We start from the raw sequence: 22,723 nt of genomic DNA, 5'->3' as shown, positions 1-22,723 counted from the left end.
AGAACAAAGTAGCGGAGCAGCAGAGGCCGCTTTCAAGCAGATCTCATGTCAATTCCAAAATTCAAGGAGTCAGCGTTTATTACATTGTAGCACTTAGACGTACATATCGTGTATACAGAAGGAGCAAGGAAATATCATCCAAAACTTGTGGGGAAATACATAGCATAGAATAGCACGTTTGGTGACCCTATTGGGCGCCTATGCACCCTGTGAGCCCCTGAAAATAATTCAGACAATAGACAGGCAACGAACCACACACACACCACAGACACAGAGGATAAACAAATCTAGCAAATAATAAAAAGGCAATTCTACTTAGCCAATGAATGAGAACAGTGGAAAACATATACATACATAGCTCGTGGATCGGGAAATTGTATTTACGGAACGAGTGGCTGCATCATAGCTAATCGAATTGTATACAAAATTAAGGAGCCTCTCCCGTGTACTCTCGAATATTGGGGGAGAACGGAACCCATGTATTCGTTTGTGTTTATTTATGTTTTGTGTTATTTTTTTCTTAACAAATGTAATTCCAAAATTGAATCGTGTACCATACAGAACAGTAACAGCAGCTGAAGCAGTAGAGGAAACACTTTTATTCCATAAGTAAAATAATATTATAAATAATTATGCCAATTATGAATTGTATTTGTGAGAGAGATACCTACGCCCTATTTCAATTTGAATCCTTTGAATTTTGTAAACCAAAACTAGCTAAACCAATGAAAACAATTGTTAATTCTTACACTCAACAAATGGAATGATATGCTGATTTGGTACCTATGCAAATGTTCTCGCTGGGGGGAATTATATATACATGTATATATATATATATATATATGTTAGGCAATAGTTGAGCTATGTATTTGAATTAAATTGAATTACCAAATGTTAATGCGTTACAATTTATAAGTTCTATAGCTCCCTGCCCATATCTCGCTCATGTTTCCCCTCCTACTACGCCTTTGCAAATACTTCTAATTATGTGCCTATCTTTCGCTTTATAAACATACACATACATATGTACATACCATATATAATGGTATTGTATATAGTGTACCTCCTGTTGCCTCTTTCATCGTCTATTTTCGATTGGTTTTATATATCTACACATGTAGTATATGGTGAATACCTTCTTAAACGGATGACTGGATGGATCACTTTTTAAAATGCAACCTTTTTACCTTTGCATACATTTTTAGGCGACACAAACTAAGCGATTTATTATTAAAAAACGACAAAAACAACATGGAAATAATAGAAACCAAAAGATAACAAAAATTAATAACAATGGAATATGTAACTTTGTAGCTTCCTAATTTGAATAAAGTTTAATACCACTCACTGCATTGCGTGAAAGTCATTTGCAAAAACCCCAAAATGGATTTAAATGTACGAATAATACAATACAATGTTAGAGGAAGATGTTTAGAAAAAATTGCCACAGTAAGCTCGAAATGATAGATGCCTCCTCAAAGAAAGAGCCAAATAATCAGTGAAAAAGGGAACACTCGAACGGCATTGCAGGTCAACTTCAACTCACACAAACCCTTGACACGAGAGCTGACGAAATTAAAGCTAGTTGAGTTAAGACATTCTGTAGAGTGAATGTCCTGGAGGAGATCTGGGATAGTTATGCTATATTTGGTTTTTCAAGCTCATATCAAAAACGAGGCCAAAACGTTTCCTTCCACAAAAATACATTTACTTTTAGGCATTTATTTTTCATTTGGAAGCACTTAAGAGATTTGTTTTTTAATCATGTAATTTGTAAATTATTTACATTTTTTTTTTCTTCTCGTAGCGCGTTTTAAACATAGTTTTCTTTGTGTGTGTGGACGTGTGGGGGAGGAGAGGAGTGGAGAGGGAAGGTATCAAATTGGATCATATAATAGTTGTACATATGTATGTATGTACATGCTCCTCCTGCTGTCCAACCATTACTGTGGAACTGGGTATAGTAGCTCTCAGGCAATACGTTTTAGTATGCGTCTAAATCTGGGTTGTACAACTATTATAAATGATCTCCGTATCCCAATTGCATGTGTGTATGTTTGGATGGTTGTGCTGCGGGTGGCGGCCACGGATAGGGTCGAGTTTTAAGCATGAGGCTTACAATTAGAGTTCAGTACGAGACTATAAGCTACGGCCGATTTATGGTATGGTATGGTATGGTATATATAGTAATGCATGTGCGCTCATGTATGTATGTGATTGTGTGTGTGCACCTATCCTTAGGTGTGCATGTGTGTCCTTAAATCTATTTGATTTCTTATTGTTTCCGCTGTCGCTGCTCTTCCGCAACTGTTGTCTAGTCCGGCAAATCAATGCTTACGAATGGCACCACCGGCTTTAGTATATCATTTTTGGCTCCCTTCTTGCTCTTCTTGTCGTGCCGGCTAAACTCATGCAGCTGCTCGCTGGCCGCCGCCGTGCTGGTGGATGAGGAGGCATCCAATGGTACAGACTGCCCGGCATTGCTATGCGTGTCGGCATGGTAGCTGATGTTGCCGTACTCCTGGAGGAACGGCATGGCCGAGAGCAGGAACTGGCTAAAGGATTTTCGAATGCCGAACCACCACATGTTGCCGCCCTTGGCGGTGAAGCTGAGAATGATCAGCGCCAGAATGGAGACGAGCAGCGGCGAGAAAACCACAATGTAGGGGAACTTTAGCTCTCCATCTAGCTTGTCGCATATGACCACCTGTGGGGGCAAATCAAAGGGTAAGCTTCAACTTTTGCTAGGCACACAATTATCTAGAGACTCACCTGAAAGCAGAGCAGGGGAAGCACCGTGCATATGTTGCCCACGGCCGCATTGAGGGCTGCCTTCTTTTGCTGCAGTGAGACCTCCGGGGTGCGCATCATAATGCCACAGAATATGATGTTGTAGAGCACACTGACCAGACTCAGGCAGATGACAATCCACATGGGCACAAACACCACGTCCCAGTTCCAGTAGACGAACCGATCAAGCTTCAGCGGCAGCGAGACAAACTGCAGCGCATTAACGGCCAAAAAGAGCTCCAGCTCGAAGGAGCGATCATGCTTGACGGCCCACACGCAGGCACCCACACTGACCACCGAGCCGAAGATCAGCGGGATGAACACAAGTACCCAAAGGTGGCGATCCGAGGTCAGTTTGTCGCACGCCAGCAGCTCGAACATCAGCAGTATGAGGTGCAGGGCCAGGGAGATGAGCATCGCCTTGAACTGCGTGTAGGCATCGCCCTCGAGGCGGTAGTGGGGATAGCGACACCACACAATCGCACCAACAATGGCGCCCAGTATGGCTGTGCACTTCCAAATCCACAGCGGAGTAAAGATGGCCCAATAAGGCCAATCTGCCGAAAGAGAGCAGAATTGGGTTAGCGGAATTGGGGGGGGGGGGGGGGGCCTTGGGCCTCATTTCTTACCAATGTAGTCATCCAGACGCAAGGCATATAGTGTCACAAAGGTAAATAGGCTGCAGTGAACAATGAATTTGCTGCAAGACGCCACAAAGAAGACTCGTTAGGATTTACTCAGGGTCAGGTGCTGAGCGCAGGGGGTCTGCAGTACGTACCAGGGATTGAAGTCGCGAAAGAGCGATTCCAGGTTCATATTGAAGCGGGGCTATGTGGCCATGAGAGCTGCTTACAGTGGGATCGTGCGTGTGGCCGACACTAGTTGCACATTGCCGTGGCCCTCCTTCTTGACGTCGAACGATACGCTATGCCTGTCTTTGCCTTGGTCTCTTTTGTTGCCTCTTGCTCCTGCTCTTGCGGTACTCACTGCTGCGCACAGATGCTTGCACGCACACACACACACACACGCTTCGTTGGGGGGCACAAAGATTTTGCTGCCAGGTGCTGCTCTGCTCTTGCTTCTGTTGGCGTTGCTGCCTGCTGCTGCTGCTATCCCGTCTTGCCTTTTCTTTTGTTATTTACACACGCATACTTCTCGTATTGTCCAGTAACATATAGTGATGGGTTTTTGTCGATAGTTTTATCATCGATGGCTTAAAACATCGCACTATCGAAATTTCCATGGAGTAATTTTAAAAAGTTTGAAAAAAGTTCAAATTGGTCTAAAAGTAAAATGTAAAACCACCCAGCATCAACATCCTTAATAAGTGTGCTTCTTCTCTCAACCAAAATCGACCCAATTAAATTTGACAACCATCGATATAATCGATACAATGCATTAACCGGCAGTGCTGACAGTTATTTATCAGAGGTTAATTTTTTCGTGATTTTAATATGCCTAGAAGTGTAAGCACATACATTTGACGGGCCTCGACATATTAGCTTATATTCCCGAATTCAAATGAACCTGATTTACAAGTCCCGAAAGCATTTAAATGAAGAAATCTCAGCCTCTTCGTTATTTGCGATTATTGCCTCAACAAAATGAACTGCTAAATTAGTCAACACTGTCAGCATGACAGCCAATAGGGAACAGAAAGTGGAGGACGTGTTTACTATCCAGGACTCGGATTGCTGTGGCAATGGCTGCACCAACTGCATCTTGGACAACAAGCCTAGGCCTAGCCAGCGAGCCCTGCTAGCCGGCAAGCGGAACATTATCCTAAAGTACACCAGCTTCCGGCTGTTGCAGCGCGAAACCCACTCGGGCGATGACCAAGTGCTGTTCCTGCACTTTGGCAATGCCGCGGAGAGCGACGATAAGGATGACTGCGTGCTGGACATTCCCCCGGGACACCATATAATGCTGCGCATTGGCTCCCTGCTGCGCCCCTATTCCCCCTACTGGACGGACTTTGCCAGCAAAGAGTTTAAAATTTTAGTCAAGCTGCAGCCCGATGGTCCCATGTCCCAGCACTTGGTTGCCGTTCAACCCAACGACCGGCTGGAGTTTCGCGGACCGATTGGCAATTATCGGCACGATTCAGCCGTGACCAAGTGCATTTATATTATTTGCCAGGGCGTCGCCGTTGCCCCAACGCTGCCACTGGTGGGCCAAGTGCTGGAGAATGAGGATGACATGAGTCGCATATGGCATCTGATGTGTGCACCCGATCTGCAGCATGTCTACTTCCGTGACCAGCTTCTGGAGTTTGCCAAATATTGGAACTATCGTAGCTGCTTGTACGTGCCCCACCAGCAATGTGGCTCTGATGCCTGCCTGGAGGCCGGGCACTGCAGGCAGGAGTGCGACGAGCTGCGCCGAAGCCTCCGCTATAAGGAGAGAGTGTGCCTGCACCGACTGGAAGCCAACGAGCTGAAGCAGCATGTCGCTCCTGCCATCCCAGGCCTGCCTGTTCTAATAATAGCCGGAGATTCAGGCTTTCAGCGAGCCATGGGCGAAGCGGCAGCTAAGGCCCTTGGTGTGGCACAGGAGAATGTTTATTTGTTGTAAAGACCAGCGAATAAGGATTAGGAAATGCATGTTATGACAGGATTACACGGATTTACAATTGAGTCTTTGGCCAAGCGGCCAGCGCATCAATCACCGTGCCATCAGCGGCCTTCTCCTTTGACTGCTGTGGGGGCATCTGTGGAACCTGTGGCACCTGTGGCATCATGTGCGCATACTTGGCCAGATATGGCGTCAGCAGTTCCATGGGCAAGGGGAACACAATCGTAGAGTTCTTCTCGGCCGAAATGCTGCTCAATGTTTGCAGATAGCGCAGCTGCAGAACGCGGAAGAAGAGCAGCAGAAGATTAGCCAACGTTCAATTGGTTACATCAACGGTCGACGGACTCACCTGTAGGGCTGAGGGACTGGAGGAGATGACATCGGAGGCCTCCTTGAGGGCCTGGGCAGACTTCTTCTCACCTTCGGCGGCAATCACCTTGGCGCGGGCATCACGAGCCGCCTCCGCCTCGGCGGCCATGGCACGCTGCATGGGCACGGGCAGAGAGACATCCTTGCTGCAAGGAACAACGGGATAAGGAATTAAGAGACGTACTTAGGAATGATTGCTGTACTTACATCTCGACACGCTCCACCATCACGCCCCAGGGCTCGGTGGCCTCGTCCAGAGTGGACTGCATGGTGTGGGCGAGGATCTCGCGCTCGGTGAGCAGCTCAGAGAGATTGCGGGTGCCGACGATGTTGCGCAGCGTGGTGGCGGCCAGCAGGCGAGTGGAGGTGCTGTAATCCTCCACCTGGATAACCGCATAGAGGGGATCGCTGATGCGATAGTAGACCACGGCATCCACCGTGACCGTCACCGAGTCCTTTGTCAGCATCTCCTGCTGGGGCACATTGAAGGTGACGGTGCGCAGATCCACCCTGCGGTACTCATCGATGCAGGGCAGAATGAAGAACATGCCCGGTCCACGGGCACCGCCACTGAGGCGACCCAGACGAAAGATAATCGCACGCTGATACTCCGCCACAACCTTGAAGCAGATGAATATCGAAATGGGCGACGTAATAATAAAGACAATCACCGAGAGAATCGTCACTATCCACTCCATGCAGCCCTTCGGCTCGTTCTCAGCTGCGAAATGGGAACAGAACAGAATGAGAGATTATTTCCAGCAGCCACAGACACAGTCAAGATCTTCCATGCTGGATGACTAATCATTGACGGATCCGTCCAAAGTGTTTGCCCACAGATAAGGCACGCGCCCCTACACGTATTTCCTTCTGCACTTCAGGCTACTCAATCAATTCTCCACACTCGAACTGCAGTCCCACAGGAATGTGGGAGAATAGGCTACAAAAGCGTTGATCTTAAGTGCACCCGGAGAGAGGATCACTTGACAGAAGCATCGGAAGCCCTGGCATGGGCAGAAGGACTGTAGAATCTGTTGTACAGATCTGGTGCGAAGTTCCATTCTGATTGTCGTTTGCATATAGAAACGAATAATATTTATCTGTAACGACTGCCACAAGCCATAAGCTTCATAGCCCTGCTGTGTCAAAGTTATAAAGGGATTTGAAGCCATTAATGTAAAGCTGACACTGGTATATCCTGTAGTTAATTTGGACTTTTAAAAGACTTCCCAATAGAAATTCCTTATGCAAAAAAAAACTGCCAAAACTCCCCATCTACGTATCTGTTTAAACATTTATCTCATACAAATAATTGCGGTTTTGTTTTTTTACCCAAATGGCATACAAAATAAACACATTTTCACGACTGTTGACTGTTAATTAGCCATTGATTAAATGCCATTTTCCTTATCCTTATACCAATCTCTCTTCCATTTATAAGTATTTTCGAGTGCAATCTAATCTAAATTTCGTTTCCAGTGAATTTGGAAAATATCTGAATGGCTGGCTGGCTGGCTGGATAATATATATTGATGTGACGTTACTATCAGAAGATCGTTCGTTTACTTACATGTCTTAAATCCCCGATACTGTTGCGTCACACCGGAACGCTTGCGCGGTGGCGAATGATCAGAGATAACTACACCTTGTGGTGGGGCGCCAGGACCCATGTTGATCATGTAGGCGGTGGAGCTGCTCGGTCCCGAGTTGCGCATATCCTCGTAGTTGGCATACACGGGGTTGTCCGCATCCTGATGTTGCTGGTGCTGGTGGTGCATCTGCTGCTGCTGTTGCTCCATGGCTCTGATTTGTGTGTGATCTGTGATCCACTCCGTTCAGCGAGCCACTCGAAACTGTCGCCAACACGAAATACAAATTGAACAACAAACAATCACCCTTTCGGGGCATTCCATTGATAACGCGGAGAGTCGTGTCGGGGAACGGTTAATCACGAACCGGGTAGCGCTCTGCCCAATGCCCACGCCACCAGATACGAGCACTTCGTATCTCTGGCTGCCCCCGCTATCGCGCTCTGCTTTTTGTGCACCAAAGCTGCCCCACCGAGTCAGCACCCATGGGAACACCACCTAACCGGCTCTGTTTGTAAATGGCTTGCCATTCGCGGATGAATCATCGTTGCATATAAAAAACCCAAGCAGCAGCAGCCCGGAAATTGTCTGGGGCTGGAGCTGGGCTTCAAGTCAAATGCGTAGAATTTGTCTCGTGTTGAGGGATCAATCGATCGCTTACAGATTCAGTCTACGCCAATCGATAATGCAGGCAGGCGCACAAGCGAAAAGTGATAAAGAGAATGCCCGTGAATGCCCGAAAAATGCAAAAACAAAATACACAAACTACAAATATTCGTGACAAGATTGGCTTTTTGTTTCGCGATTTATTCTACACACACACAATTTAATTCATTCATTCATTAACAAAAAAAAAACACAACAACCACAACAGTTAGACTAAGAACACTTTGATGCAATAAATAGAATTCTGGGTATTTCCCAGCATCTTATACTCCTCCCATGATCCTAATTCGAATGGTATTCGATCGAATGCTACAGCAAATAGCCAACGATGTCCTCGACATCATCATCATCCGGCTCCACCCCACCATTGCGATCCATTGTTGGCTGCTGCCGCCGACGCTGCAGTCGCTTGAGCTCGCAGCGATGCAGTGCCTCCAGATAGGGCTGCAGCACCGACATTGAGCGTCACTGATGATGCTGATGCTGGTGGCGATGCAGTGGGGTGGATGGTGCCGGCGGATGGGAATGCATGTTGTGCTGCTGCTGCTGCTGTTGCTGCTGTTGGTACTGATTGTGGGAGTTGAGGAATGGCGTGAGCAGCTCCATGGGTAGCGGGAAGATAATGGTCGAGTTCTTCTCTGTGGAGATGCTGCTAAGGGTCTGCAGGTAGCGCAGCTGCGGACGAACAAGAACAAGGTTCAGCGCTGGCCAAGAGATTCTCGGAGCTCGGAGCTCGGAGCTGCGCGGAAGACTTACCTGCAGGGCCGATGGACTGGCCGAGATGATCTCGGAGGCCTCACGGAGGGCACGCGATGACTTCATCTCGCCCTCGGCGGCAATGACCTTGGCGCGGGCCTCCCTAGCGGCCTCCGCCTCAGCGGCCATGGCGCGCTGCAATGCCGTGGGCAGGGAGACGTCCTTGCTGGAAAAAGAAAGAGGAAAAAGGCAAAATGAATGCGGATAAAGTTGGTGGGTGGTTCGTGGCTGCTGTTACATTTCCACACGCTCCACCTTGACGCCCCAGGGATCGGTTGCCTCGTCCAGGGACATCTGCATCGTATCCGAGATGGTCTTGCGCTCGGTGAGCAGCTCGGAGAGATTGCGGGTGCCCAGGACATTGCGCAATGTGGTGGCTGCCAGCAGGCTGGTCGAGTGGCTGTAGTTGTACACCTGAATGACGGCCTTCAGGGGATCACTGATGCGATAGTAGACCACGGCATCCACGGTGACCGTCACCGAGTCCTTGGACAGCACCTCCTGCGGTGGCACATCGAACGAGACGGTGCGCAGATCCACCGGATAGTAATCATCGACGCAGGGCAGCACAAAGAAGACACCCGGCCCACGGGCACCGCCGCTACGCAGGCGACCCATGCGGAAGATCACAGCCCGCTCGTACTCGGACACCACCTTGAAGCAGATGAACACGGAGATTGGAAAGGTGAGAATCATAATCAGCACGGAAATGGCCGTTGCTAGTATCTCCACGCAGCCCATGTCATCGTTTTCCGCTGCAAAAAAAAAGAAACAGAGAGAGATTGAAAGCTGGAACAACTCGTTTGTAAAATGGATTTAAGAATGAGGAACGGCTTTGACGATTGGCGTTGGCTATTGATTGGATATCTTCCCTTCCAACACTGAGAATATTCGTACACTCATTCCTATGTGTCAGGGTTCCCTTTCCCTTTCCTTATGTTTCGCAATTGAAATTATGCGGATTTGTGGTTATTCCAACCCATTATGATATTTCAATTGCCCCCACACCACAAATGTAGAACACATAAGAGTATTCCAGGGCATGGATCTGCTTGTGTTTTTGTTTTTTGTGTGGCAATTAATTTGTACAAATTGCTTTTGATCTAGTAAAAATGCCATAAATTCCATAAATATCCAGCAAAGCGAGCGGTAGTGGGGCATTTCTTATGCTCGACTAACTACATAACTAGAACATTTTTCTTTATGGCCAGATACGAGTACGAGTATACACGCGGGGCGAGTGTATTCGAGTACACGCACACAACACGTTCATGAATATGATCTCCAAAATGGTTTTGGTTTTTTGTTTTTGTTTTTCCATTTTCTTGTGCTGTTTTGTTTTTCTTTTGCACCTCGAGAGAAACGCCCGGCGGGGTGTTGGGTACTTCATTCCTTTTGTTTACATTATATGTTTCGACAGTACGATTTATAACACACGAACACACGGATACACGGATACACGGATACACGGATCGGTGTTCATATGCCTCAATCCCCGAGGCCTGTGCGTGCGGGTGGGATAGTTTATATTTATTTGTATATGTCGGCGCAGAGTTTATATTGCATACTTCATTGGTGGTCCGTACAATTCAATGCTCTCCGATACAGCTGGAATATTTGGTTGGTTCTGGGGCTTCGTTTCTGATTCATTTAACCGACAAACCGTCTCACCTCGTGCCTTAATTATGATTTTGTATTTGCATTCATTTCACATTTTCTTGAATTATGGATTATGGCGGAAGGGGGCTGGGAGGTTTATCTGCGAGATCTGTGAGGTCATGTGGAAAAAACTATTTGTATCTGGCAGTCAATGTGCGTATATTTTTATGAGCTAAACAAAAAGCGGCAGCAGGCTAAATCTGTGCCTGCAAATCCGGTCCACAAATCCACAAAAGGAACTATGCAACAAAATCGAATTTAAAAATTCCAAAATAAACACATTTAATAAATATTATTTCTCCTGCAATATAATAAATCCCTGGAAGATCCAAATAATTGTAGAGTTCCTTCAGTATGATTTGGGAAATTCGAATTAAAATAAGTAAGTAATTTTTGAACCTTTAGATATTTATATTTTTGTGGAACTTCGTTGAACTTTCGTTCAAATTTCTTCTGCAGAATTTATAGAATTTAAAATCCTTGAGGGTTTCATTTTTTGTTCGTCTCATATCTTACACGTTTTGAGTCCCTGATAGGGCAGCGAGGCGGCAGGTGGTATGTGAACCGTATGCTGCGACGACGACTGATGATGTTGCGGCTGCGGTGTCAGGGGAAATGTCTCCGTTGATGAGGAGGCCTGCACTTGGCCCGATCCCGGCGAGCCGACATGCAGACGCGAGCGATGTTGATGCGGCGAGGCAGGATGCATATCTCTGAACAAACGAGCGAGCAAAAGGGCACGAACGAGCTGGTAAATAGATGAGCCGAAGGTATTTTTAAACGGAAACTGATCGATGAGAACTGCACGCGTCCAGCGCACGTTTTCAAGTGAATGCGGAGGCGGCACAAAATCCACCAAACAAACAAAACACACAATACAAAATCTCCTACAGTAAAAGCTTCAATTGATAGACGGATGTAGCGACCAGAAAGATACCCCGCAGTATGGGTATATCTCTTTGGGAATAGCCATCTGATGGTGAGGATAACCAAATATTTGCCACATATCAAAAGTTGCCACAGACTCTACTTTGTAATGGGTATCAAAAAACCATCTTAAACAGATATACTCGTAGGAGCAGCAGTTGCTCGACTTATTTCACACATTCACCTACTCGTAGTACGAGTTCCCGATGCCCAAAACGAGGCGACTCGATGGTTTGTTCTTTTTGTTTTTGTTTAAATTATACGAAACGGGCCACTAGAGATGGAGATAATTTATACAGCACTTCAATCACAGTATTTCACAGCAGCTAAAGCTAAATGCCTTTTGTTTCTGGCAACTGGATGGATATACATAGAATACGCTGAGCATATCTATAGCTCAAGGTAGTGGCTAGTGGGCAGGGGGAGTTGCTGGCAGGCACTGAGCTATGGCGACGCCTTGTCTTTCACATTTGTCTCTTAAATCATCTCAGCATAAGCGCAACAGGTCAGCCCAAGCGCTACCCAAAATGCTTTCCCCACAACAAAATGCCCTGAGCTCGTACACAAATCACCATGGGGATCAGTCTCGGGGGAGCGGAGCGACAATATCTAGCTAGACACAAATGAGTTATAACTATAATGAATGATTACCGCTGGGCAGGCACAAACTACTATACGGAACCAAAGTAGAAACATATTTAAGTTTTCATAAGAAAATATGACCCACGCTTTTGCCGCTGAATTGTTCATTAATTATTATGATATGTCGTATATTTACGATCTTTATTTTTGCTCTTGATCTGCTGCAACCAAATTAGAAATATATTTATGTAGGAGCTTGGATAGAAGTGTTACGGGTCTGCCTACACTTGCGAATTATTCACTAAGAAGCTAAAGAAATTTCATCATTTTCTTTGACTGGCATATTCTCGTAGTTTATTGTAATTGTTACATTGAATAACAATGAGAATTGTACATAATTATTGTGTTATGTGTATATGTAAAGATGTACCTACTTTGAGGCTACAAATTGCACCCTGCGATAGGGGGCTGCAATGAGGGGCGTAAAGTAAATGCATCAACCGATATATGTACTACATATTCTATAGGTAGGATATATATATATATATAGTTATGTATATAGCTGATTCGTAAGGCACATTACGGTCTATATATGGTAGATCTACCACAAATGAGTGATTGCTAATTGCGCTTGATTGATGCTTCAGGGTTGATGGTTGATGGGGATCAGGGACTGATACAATTTGGTCGCAGCTAAATACTAATCATAGATTGGATTGATTGCTGCATACAAGTAGCTATATAAAGGTATATATGTATATAATAGGTATATAGGTATATATATAAATGTATGTATCTGTGTTGGTTATCATATGCCGATTTCGTAACAAATGCTCTTTGCTTCACATACAAATTCCAAATGCTTCCTACAACTAATAATGCGTATAATCCAATTTTGCATTCTAAAATCAGTTTGCTTACAAAAGTTCCAATTTTGGCCTCTACGAAATTTTAGACACTTCTCTTAGCAACAATTTGTGAACTATAAATGTTTCGTTTCTAACTTTGTTTTCGCCGATTGTGTGTGTTTTTAATTGACTGAGCAATATCCTAGTTATCCTTTTGTGTGTGTGTGTGTGTGTGCATCTCACTCTCTGGCGGAGATCCATCCTCTCTCTTGCATTGGATGCAAACATCCGAAACATTTTTTTGGGAAACTTAAACAACTAATAATTATCGCATCTCGCTTATCGCTTGATTGGTTAACAAATTCTTTGCTGTATGGAGGAGGAGTATGTGGTGGTGGTGGCCGAGTACGTGGAGCACGCTGACCACTGGCCACTCTTGCCACCCGTTGGCGCCTGGCGCCTTCGTCAGTCATTGTACATGCCATCCACCAGGAAGTCCATGCGCCTGTAGTGCCGTGTGCTCCACAGCTCGCGAAAGCGACGATACATAATGGTGACCACACCAATGGCCAGCGGCACCGTCAGCAGCACCGTCACAATGGGCACGATGTAGTCGTTGCCCCCACGATCCGCCAGATTTCCAGTGAGCTCCTGGACCATTGGTGCTGCCGGTTCGGGATGCGTGGATGCCAGCACCGGCAGGGGCTCCGAGGACGCAGCCAAGGAAGGAGCCGCCGGTGACTTTTGTTTATCCTCTTGCTCCTTCTCCCATTCGCTGTGCGTGTCCATACTGTAGACAACGGCTGGCTTTGTGGGACGCGGCGTCGTGGTCGTCGTCGTTGTTGTTGTGGTTGTTGTTGTTGTGGTTGTTGTTGTTGTTGTGGTTGTTGTAGTCGATGGAATAGTGGAGGTGCTGCTGCTATTGCCGCTGGTCGTGCTAGACCTGTTGACCGTCTTCACATCACTTATGGAGATGCCCTCAGCCACAATGTTGCCAGTGGCTGGCTTTGCTGTTGCTGCCTTTGTGATTGTTCCATTGGTGGCTGCCGGAGCTGAGCTGGTTGGCGCCGCTGTCGCAATGGTGGGCTTTAGCTGCACCGGGTCCGTCCGCTTCCTTGTCTTGGCCGTGTTGTCTGGCGGAATTGTGCTCGTCTTGTTTATGTCCTTCTCATGCTCCTTGGCCAGCTCCGTGGCGTTGGTCGACTTGACCTGCGTTTTCTCAATGATGTGCACTTGACCAGGCACTGCAGCCTGAGCTGAGACAGTGGCATTCACAACCAGCGGCGCTGCCGTGGAACTGTTGCTCTGTGCTGTCTGGGGATTGGCCGCACCAACGCTGGCCACAGTGGCATTCTGCTCGCCAGCAGCGAGCAGCACTAGGCTTGAGCTGCACAGCAGCCAAAGCAGCGGAAGCACGTTCATTCTCAGGCCAGGCCTTTCTTGTGCAATTTTGTCCAAAACCTTGGAAATTTGGCAGGCAAAATTAATATTTTACCACTGAGACCGCGGAATTATCGATAAAATATACCGCCAGACCCCCGGAAATATACAGAGATAAACGTTCTCATTTAAACATATACCGAATTATACCATCTCACCTGCTCTTTCCACCGAGCACAACTGTGGTGTTGGCAGGGCATCGATAAGTGTTATCAAAAGAATGGTTTTTAAAGTTGCAAATATTCAATATTTGCATATGTGTTTAAAAAATCAAAGCTTTTATAGAAAAAAATATAATTAAAAGCCCCCAAACTTATTTAACAAGTACTTCTGAATAGTCCAGCGCCGGAATTTTTAATCAACGGCGTTGCTGACCATATGTGACAGCTGGCAACGCTGATACTGCTGACGTTGCCACTTTCGTGCGTGTCACAGCTGTGTGTGTGGTGTCTGCCGCATTCATTTCTTTTGATTTCGATTTCGACTTGCAGCGCCCGTAAGCCCCACGAAACTTACGAAATGAAACTGCCAGGCGAAACACTGCTACTGCTGCTGGGCGGCTGTCTGCTGCTAATGTGCGGCACGGCCCAGGCCTGGCACTCGGAGGAGCTGGAGATCTTCGACTTGGTGGAGGAGATCAACAAGAACTTCTACGAGTTTATGGGCATCAATCAGACGGCCACCAATAACGAGATCAAGCGCGCCTTTCGCACCCTCTCGATTGTCCTGCATCCCGACAAAAATCCGTCCGAAGATGCCAACATCCAGTTCCGGAATCTCGTTTCCATCTACGAGGTGCTAAAGGACTCCTCCAAGCGGGAGAAGTACGACAAGGTGCTCAAGGAGGGCATGCCCAACTGGAAGTCAGCTCTCTACTATTACCGCCGCATGCGCAAGATTGGCCTCTACGAGGGCGCCTTCATCCTCTTCCTAATCATCACCATTGGCCAGTATCTGTTCGCGTGGGCCGCCTATCTGGAGAAGAAGTACACCGCCGAGCAGGTGTTCGGTACCAAGCTGAAGAAGCTCCAGAAGAAGAACAAGAACATCGATATGGACGTGATCCTCAGCGAGATTCCCATGCCATCGCTGCTCAACACGTTGCCCATTCAGATACCGCTGGCCATCTGGAATCTACCCAAGACCATCATGAATGCCTTCAGCAAGGCCAACGAGCTCAAGGAGCTGGCACTAGAGAAGCGCAGACAGTGAGTAGGGAGGCTCTTCCATTAGGGATTCAGACTAAATGTTATCTTTTTCCTCTTATTTGCAGAGAGGTCGAGGCCGCTCGTCGTCAGGAGGAGCTGGAGCGTGAGGCCGAGGAGCAAGCCCGCCTGCGAAAGGAGCAAAAGGAGAATCTGCGCAAGCGCAAGCAAAACAGCAAGGCACCCGAAAAGACCGAGGAGGAGCTGCGCGGCTATTCGCGCATCAATGCCCGGGAGCTAAACGAAGAGGATGCCGTGCGTCCCGCTTCCCAGAAGGTGAACTACAAATACCTAGACTCACGTTCGTTTTACTCATCGCCCAAGGGCGCCCAAATCTTCCAGAGCACTGTGAGCGGCGGCTTCTGGACGGACGAGGATCTCACCGAGCTGATACGCCTCGTGAAGAAGTATCCTGGTGGAGCGGGCAGTCGCTGGAACACCATTGCCGAGTCCATGAACCGCAGCGTCCAGGAGGTCACCTTTATGGCAGCCAAGATGAAAGAGAATGGCTACCGCATACCCGGCCAAACGGAGAGCGTGGCCGAGCACCTCGTCCAGGAGTCACAGCAGGCGGTGCGCAAGGAGAAGGTAAAGAAGTCCGCAACTGAGGCAGCGGCGGCACCAGCAACTGCCAGCAGCGAGAAGAGCATGCTGATACCGGAGACCAACTGGACGCAGGAGCAGCAGCGCGCTCTGGAGGCTGCCATCGTGAAGAACAGAAAGACGGCCAGTGGGGATCGCTGGCAGAAGATTGCCAACAGTGTGCCGGAGAAGACCAAGGAGGAGTGCCTGGTCCGCTACAAGTATTTGTGCGAGCTCGTCAAGACCCAAAAGAAGGCCGAGGAGGCGGAAGCCAATGCAGAGCTCGAAGAGGAGCTGGCTCCAGAAGAGGAGGAGCACCCACCAGCGGCCGCACCAGCCGCAGCCGCAGCCCCAGCCCCAGCGGCGTCCAAGAAGCTCAGCAAACGCGAGCAGCGTCGCCGCAAGCAGAACTACTCCACCAGCGAGGATTCGGATGAGGATGCATATCAGTATGAGATCAGCTAGTCGCCAACAAATCCCCTGGTGGATACTTAATCCTCCAGAAACTGCAACTGCAACTCGCGTGGCTCAAAACAAACTTAGTTGTAATAAAACGATTTTTTAATATATTTGTAATTTGCATTCAAGCAAAAAGACTCCTCCTCTGCGGCTATGGATCCGAATGACAGACAGAGCTTCGAGGAGCTAGCCATGATCACATTTATCCAGGATATCCAATGTCCTAAACTTAAAACGCTTCTCTCTTATGTTTTTTTGTACATATATTTTTTGTAATCAATTCAAATCAAGAATTCCATTTGCCAAAAGTAAAACAAAATGGGAATTGTGCAAGTGGCCAGATATCACGCGTTTTTTCCATTGGCCCTCGGACACTCGACCATCAGCACCCACCCGCCCCTTGATGATTGGAGCGATAAGATAACAAAATGAAGCCAGATTTATGTGACAATCTTCGCAGCTAGTCAGAGCTACTCTATTGGATGCAGAAAGAAAGTTTTGTGTATCGGTTAAAGTACGTATAAGTAGAGCCGCGGCCCTTGCTGCATCTCACAGCATTTCCTCCCGTTGTAATTCGTTTTGGGATCAACTTTTAACAAGAGTAAATGAAGGATTATTATTATTATTAATAATACAAGATTCAATCCTGCTTATCCGAATCATTGATGGCCAGTATGGACTCCTTGCTTATCTCCAGGAATGAAGTCTGCGACATCTCCGTGTCGTCCTCCTCCTCCTCGATCTCCATTTCGAATATGGTCATCTTGCGCTTGCGATCCGAAAGCACTGTGGCTACCTTGCGGCTGCCGGAGACGGCCAGCATTTCGCAGACACCATCAAGACCCTTGAATGCAGCTGCCTCGGGTATGTCGTGAATGCTATGCGTTACAGTGGCATCCGGAAGATTCATCAGCGTGGCCAGATGATGCTGTGTGCTTTGATTGCGCGCCGCGCTGAGGGAGAACTGAATGAAGTAGCTGTGCGGGCGAACGCCGGGCGTGGAGGATGTGCTCTGGGCCAGCATGGAGAGCGAGGACTCGTTGTAGAACTGCAGATCAACGAAGCGCAGATTGTAGTAGTCCTCGTGCAGCTGGGGGGTGAAGGGGCCGGGCTGCAGCTGGACGCGAGTGCAGCGCAACAGGCAATCCTCGGCCCGACTGAACTCCAGGACCATGGCCTCCTGCCAGCTGATGGTTACAGCTAGCATATCACATCTGCCGGCCTCATGGACATAGTAGCTGCAGGTGACAAAATCCTGCTCCTCCTCGGGCTCCATGGGCGGCAGCTGGCAGCAGACTACGGCCGTGCTGAGCTTAAAGCTGGCGCTAATGCTCTCCGTTGGCTTGTGGAAAACAGCATCGATGGCATTGAACATCTTGTCGCGCTGCTGTACCAGCGACAGCTTCTTGTCGTGAGGCACAAACAGCGGACACTGGCCCAGGCACTCGTTCTCGGCCAGCATCTGCTCCCACAGCTGATTCGGATCCACGGGATAGAGCTGTGTCAGGCAGGCATTCTCCAGATACTGACCCACACGCTCCAGATTGAATTTGCTGCGCGTGGGCACACCAGCACTCGGTGGCTCGGCAATATCATCCTCATCGCTGCCATCCTCCAGATCCGGCTCCATTGCACAGAGCAGATCGGCCAGGGCCACGTTCTCCTCCTCGCTGAGCACCATCTCGTCGGGTATCTCCTGGTGCGACAGTCGCAAAATGGTGAATATCATCCAGGCATGGAAGAGCTTCATATCATTCACCAGCGAATCGATGGTACGCTGCAGTTCGTGCACCTTCAGATAGAACGCACCACAGGCACGCATGGCCTCCACAGCCACCTCTGGTGAGATGAGAGACTGCAAGAGGACAGAGATTAGATGACTTCTATAAAGGATCAGTGTTCAAACCTCAAAGAAGTGCGACATGCGACCAAAGCCTGCGATTGTGTTGAGAAAATAAAACATATTAATGGCCGCTCCATTGAGCTGCTTAAAGACCAGCCCCTGCAGATTGTTCAGGCTGAGATCCACCGAATTGGCTATCTTCTTGAAGCCCTTCTCCGAGAGTGTGCTGCAAGGTGGACAGACTAATGAGCCCTGGAAACTGTTGATGGAAACGCAACTCACTCGAACAGAAATTCCTCCACCTCAAAGGTTGCAAACCCAAAGACATGAAGCTCCAAAAAGTGGGTGGATATCATGCCGTATGCCTGCGAATTGGCATATTTTGTCAGTTTGTTGTCCATTTCCAGCTGGACAGTCTCCCAGGCCTCCGTCAGGCATTGCTGTGTGTCATTGATGTAGCTACCAAGGTCCGCATAGATTAGAGAGTAATCAGAGTATACAAAGTCATCGGGAGCACCTACTTCTTTGTCTCTAGAATGTGGGCACAGTGCGTGGCCAGCTCCAGCATGGGAGCCATGCAATCCTGTAGCACCTGATTGTGAAAGTGCAGCATCTTCAGCTGCTGGCCATCGCGCAGCAGCGCATAGATGGCATTGAAGTCACCGTTCAGTCGCACATCGTACACATCGAACTGCTCCGGGTGCAAGACGTGCTGGGTGAGATCGATGCTGCCCGCCTGGAGGGCGCCCAGCAGCAGCAGATGGACTTTGCCGCTGCGCATAATCACCACCAGAAAGCAGGGCGATCCCTTGGGGAAGGACTTCTGGTCGAGTGACTTTAGGCACGGATCAATGTTCGTCAGCGGCTGTAACTTGGGCAGGAATCGCTTGTGCTTGTCCTTGGCGTTGCAGGTGTAGCTGCCCAGCGTCTCCTGGCAATTGATGGCCTTGCTGAAGTACACCTTCTTGATGTCGTCGTCGTAGATCAGCCCAGAGATGATTGTCTCGCTCTCGGCATCCAGCAGAGCCACCTTTCCATTGCTGTAGCCCACGGCCAACAGCGTTTCGTCCATTTGCCAGCTGAGGGAGCGCACTCGGACGTCTTCGCCAGGCGTGGGGAAGGTAACAATCTTTTGCCAGTTCAGCCGCTGGATGACCACCTCGCCTGGTTTATATAGTAAACTTGTGAGTTAAGTCCAAGCGAAGAGCAGTGCGTGTAGGTTTGATTAAGCACAGCTTACCCTTTTCCGTGCCATAGGCAATAAGATCCATTTTGTTGTTCCACTCCATGCGCTCCACAATGCAGGTCATGTTGCGCGCACCGAGCAGCTTCATGGAGCTTGCCTGGGCCATTTTTGCTGATTTTCAATCCAAAATCCAATGCAGATTATCAACAAAATTGCATTAGCAGCAATTCTGTGCCCTTTGTTTATAATTGCCGGCGTTTCTATCGGTCTAAAAAATTTGTTGGCGCAGCCTATCGAGCCGGCAAATGCCAAGATATATTGAATACAAGGTGCAGTACCTTTGACCAGGCCAGTTCAGATAATTTTGACATATTCAACTTAGATCTTCTAAAAAATTGTATCAATATAAAATTAGCATAGAAACCATATGCTGTCGTTATTTATGGCCTCACCTTTCAGCGAATATACCTTACGAATGCCAAAAAACATGAGGAACAACAGAAGGGAGAATAAACGAGAAGGGACGTGTGAGACGATTCTTACGCGTCACAACTTTTATACACGACACTCAGTACTACTACATCTGCACCTAAGCGGTGTTTTGTCAAATTTAAATATTTTTTTCATCTGTCATCTACATCTGCAACACTTCTCACGCCAACACGCGCCTTTAGCTCGCCCCCCTTCCCTAGACCCACACACCCTAGGCCCGCACACAAAAAAAAAGCAAATATAAGCTGCGGGACGGGGTGGGTTTAGCCACTGGAAATTAAATTCTTCATTGTGGCTAAAATAATGATCCCAATTTGGTAATCTGATAGATATGGTCATTCCCTACGGAATGGCGTTTTTAGTTTTCTCTTATCTTCAAAATTGTAGATTTGTAAGGGTTTCGTCCTTTTGCTGGGGAGGAAGGGAGCGGGGCTCATTTTTGAAATACACTTGTAACAGTGTGAGCATATGGAAGCCTGGATGCCAAATTTGGTGGCTCTAGATTTTATGTTCTCTGAGTACTAGGCGCTCATCAGGACGGACGGACAGACAGACGTGGATCAATCGACTCGGCTTTTGATGCTGATCAAGAATACATATTCTTTATGGGGTCGGAAACGTTTCCTTCTGTGCGTTACATACTTTGTCCACAAATACAATATACCCTATTTACTCTTCGAGTACCGGGTATACAAACAAGAACAACAATAGAGGGAGAGATATGCGTACATTTTGTGAATTGTATTTTATTCGAATACAGAACATTATATTTTGTTTAGGTATTTGTGGGCCGCATTCTGCGAGTCCCAAGTACTGCCGGGAATATCTAACATATTCCCAACGGGAGATATTTTACATATATATTAAGTTTGTGAGACTGGTTAAACTATATGTAGTTATGCATTAAAAAAAATGAGAAGGGACGTGTGAGACGCTTCTTACGCTTCACAACTTTTATACCCGGCACTCAGTACTTCATCTGCACCTTAGCGGTGTTTTGTCAAATTTAACATTTTTTCTTCATCTGTCGTCTACATATATTATTAGCCACTGCAAATAAATTCCTTCATTGTGGCTATAATAATCATCCAATCGGATCCTAATTTGGTGATCTGATAGATATGGTCATTCCCTACGGAAATTTTATCTTCAAAATTATAGATTTGGGAGGTTTTTGCCCTTTTTCGGGGGCGGGGCTCATGTTTGAAATACACCTGTAACAGTGTGAGCATATGGAAGTCTGGAAGCTAAAGATGGTGGCTCTAGATTTTATGATCTCTGAGTACTAGGCGCTCATCAGGACGGACGGACAGACAGACATGGATTAATCGACTCGGCTTTTGATGCTTTTCTATCCACTTTCTTAATTGGTAAACTAATTTCTATGTATATGTTTTGTATACAATGCTAGATTATTTCGAATTGGTTTAGTCGTCGGCATCACCGACTCCAAGCTGGTTATCATCGTTATTGGTGCTGTCGGCAGGACTGGCCTCGACCTCGGGCCCCGCTTCTGGTTCTGCCTCCGGTTCGGCCTCAGCCTCGACCTCCTCTTCCTCCTCCTCGTCTGGTCCGCCTGCAGTGCTGCCACCAGGAGTCTCGACGCTGCCTGGGTTAGTGCCAGTTCCAGAGCCGCTGCAGCCCATTCCGTCGCCATCAGCGCCACCAGTGCCGTTGCCATTTCCAGTGTGCCAGGTGAGGCGCTCCTCGTAGAACGAAATCACAACCTGTGGGCAGCGCTCGTTGGCAACTTTGGCAGACACCAGATCTGCATGATCGCTGCCCTTCCACTTCATCAGGAACATGAGTTGGCCCAGAGAGTCGGTAGCGCCGAGTATCTTTGACGGCACCAAACCGCGCTCAAACCCGATCAGCTTACGGGTCTCTTCGGTTTCGTCTTCCATGAATGATTTGCGCTTGCTACGAATGTTTTCTGGCGTGGAGACTGTTGCTACGCGCTTCTTGGGTTCCTTCTTCGTTTTCAACGACTCCTCAAAGGTGGATATTAGGTCGGGACAATCAAGATTTTCCACAGGCTCCCAAGTATTTTCACTGCGAGGATAGCCCTTCCACTTTAAATAATATTCGGTGCGACCGTTTACCAATCGTTTGTCTTCTACGCGTTCTACGGAAAATTCGGCCATTTGTGTGATACGAGAGGCAATTGTTGCAAGTAATTTTGCTTTTCTGCTGAATTGTGCAGTTAGTTTATGCGTCGCTTGCACGGATAGTGATGTGGGAGTTGGGGCTACAATACCATCGAGGGCACCCTTGATAATATCCATGAAGAAACTATATTAGGAGGTCTCGTCGGCAGCAGAGTTACTCGTCGCTTTTCCTAATCTTCATTGCTCGGGTGGTTGTCGACGCGGCAAGGCGAAGGAAGTTTGGTTGCCGACAACATTTTTGTTCAAGTGTTCACCTTATGTGCGCCAAAAAATGATTTGGTGCAGTTTATGGTTCATGTTTAGAGAAGAGAAAATTGTGGGAGCAAAGTCTGGACTGCAGCCTTACTGTGAACTCGAAAATTTGCGATTCACATTTCGATGCTTCACAGTGGAGGTCGGCACCAAAGGAACGGCAGATATATAAAAGAAGGCGACTGAAAGCTGATGCTGTTCCGCAGGGCTTCGCCAACTCACACTTACAGCTAGAGCCCTTTCACTCGCACATTTTCCTAATTTTTTCCGACGAGACCTCCTAATATAGTTGCTTCATGCCCTTGATAATATCGCTGGATTTCGATATGTGCAATA

General features: G+C 47.5%; 8 protein-coding genes across 9 annotated transcripts; 2 read left to right on the top strand and 6 right to left on the bottom strand.

The window, feature by feature from the left end:
- Positions 1–1,801: 1,801 nt before the first annotated feature.
- On the bottom strand, positions 1,802–3,968 carry LOC117590328 (transmembrane protein 185B). Its single transcript, XM_034282821.1, has 4 exons — positions 3,569–3,968; positions 3,420–3,490; positions 2,773–3,347; positions 1,802–2,707 (listed from the first exon to the last, which is right to left on the bottom strand). Exons 1-4 carry the CDS (start codon positions 3,604–3,606, stop codon positions 2,315–2,317), a joined length of 1,077 nt encoding a protein of 358 aa, XP_034138712.1. The 5' UTR covers positions 3,607–3,968; the 3' UTR covers positions 1,802–2,314.
- Positions 3,969–4,400: 432 nt separating this feature from the next.
- Positions 4,401–5,398, top strand: LOC117590333 (NADH-cytochrome b5 reductase-like). Its single transcript, XM_034282827.1, has one exon. The coding sequence runs from the start codon at positions 4,426–4,428 to the stop codon at positions 5,362–5,364; it is 939 nt and encodes a 312-aa protein (XP_034138718.1). The 5' UTR covers positions 4,401–4,425; the 3' UTR covers positions 5,365–5,398.
- LOC117590326 (band 7 protein AGAP004871) lies at positions 5,286–7,580 on the bottom strand. The gene is made up of 4 exons (XM_034282819.1): positions 7,304–7,580; positions 5,941–6,454; positions 5,714–5,879; positions 5,286–5,638 (listed from the first exon to the last, which is right to left on the bottom strand). Exons 1-4 carry the CDS (start codon positions 7,530–7,532, stop codon positions 5,417–5,419), a joined length of 1,131 nt encoding a protein of 376 aa, XP_034138710.1. The 5' UTR covers positions 7,533–7,580; the 3' UTR covers positions 5,286–5,416.
- A 572-nt stretch (positions 7,581–8,152) lies between these two features.
- On the bottom strand, positions 8,153–11,242 carry LOC117590327 (band 7 protein AGAP004871). Its single transcript, XM_034282820.1, has 4 exons — positions 10,920–11,242; positions 8,983–9,499; positions 8,745–8,910; positions 8,153–8,663 (listed from the first exon to the last, which is right to left on the bottom strand). Exons 1-4 carry the CDS (start codon positions 11,110–11,112, stop codon positions 8,454–8,456), a joined length of 1,086 nt encoding a protein of 361 aa, XP_034138711.1. The 5' UTR covers positions 11,113–11,242; the 3' UTR covers positions 8,153–8,453.
- A 1,364-nt stretch (positions 11,243–12,606) lies between these two features.
- LOC117590331 (cell wall protein DAN4) lies at positions 12,607–14,276 on the bottom strand. The gene has a single exon (XM_034282826.1). The coding sequence runs from the start codon at positions 14,180–14,182 to the stop codon at positions 13,226–13,228; it is 957 nt and encodes a 318-aa protein (XP_034138717.1). The 5' UTR covers positions 14,183–14,276; the 3' UTR covers positions 12,607–13,225.
- Positions 14,277–14,619: 343 nt separating this feature from the next.
- Positions 14,620–16,575, top strand: LOC117590324 (uncharacterized protein F54F2.9). The gene is made up of 3 exons (XM_034282816.1): positions 14,620–15,408; positions 15,474–15,681; positions 15,748–16,575. Exons 1-3 carry the CDS (start codon positions 14,720–14,722, stop codon positions 16,450–16,452), a joined length of 1,602 nt encoding a protein of 533 aa, XP_034138707.1. The 5' UTR covers positions 14,620–14,719; the 3' UTR covers positions 16,453–16,575.
- Positions 16,576–16,885: 310 nt separating this feature from the next.
- Positions 16,886–19,750, bottom strand: LOC117590321 (anaphase-promoting complex subunit 4). 2 transcript variants are annotated; one of them, XM_034282814.1, is made up of 5 exons: positions 19,530–19,750; positions 18,811–19,453; positions 18,578–18,748; positions 18,353–18,515; positions 16,886–18,301 (listed from the first exon to the last, which is right to left on the bottom strand). In XM_034282814.1, exons 1-5 carry the CDS (start codon positions 19,639–19,641, stop codon positions 17,087–17,089), a joined length of 2,304 nt encoding a protein of 767 aa, XP_034138705.1. In that variant the 5' UTR covers positions 19,642–19,750; the 3' UTR covers positions 16,886–17,086. The 2 variants fall into 2 exon arrangements, with proteins under 2 accessions (XP_034138705.1, XP_034138704.1); XM_034282813.1 differs by having other exon boundaries at positions 18,572–18,748; positions 19,530–19,748.
- Positions 19,751–21,332: 1,582 nt separating this feature from the next.
- LOC117590334 (chromobox protein homolog 3-like) lies at positions 21,333–22,199 on the bottom strand. Its single transcript, XM_034282828.1, has one exon. The coding sequence runs from the start codon at positions 22,109–22,111 to the stop codon at positions 21,395–21,397; it is 717 nt and encodes a 238-aa protein (XP_034138719.1). The 5' UTR covers positions 22,112–22,199; the 3' UTR covers positions 21,333–21,394.
- Between the last annotated feature and the right edge of the window lie 524 nt (positions 22,200–22,723).

The sequence above is a fragment of the Drosophila guanche genome, unplaced genomic scaffold, assembly GCF_900245975.1.
Source record: "Drosophila guanche unplaced genomic scaffold, DGUA_6, whole genome shotgun sequence".
In the NCBI taxonomy this organism is placed as follows: domain Eukaryota; kingdom Metazoa; phylum Arthropoda; class Insecta; order Diptera; family Drosophilidae; genus Drosophila; species Drosophila guanche.
This window is presented reverse-complemented; position numbering and strand designations above follow the sequence as displayed.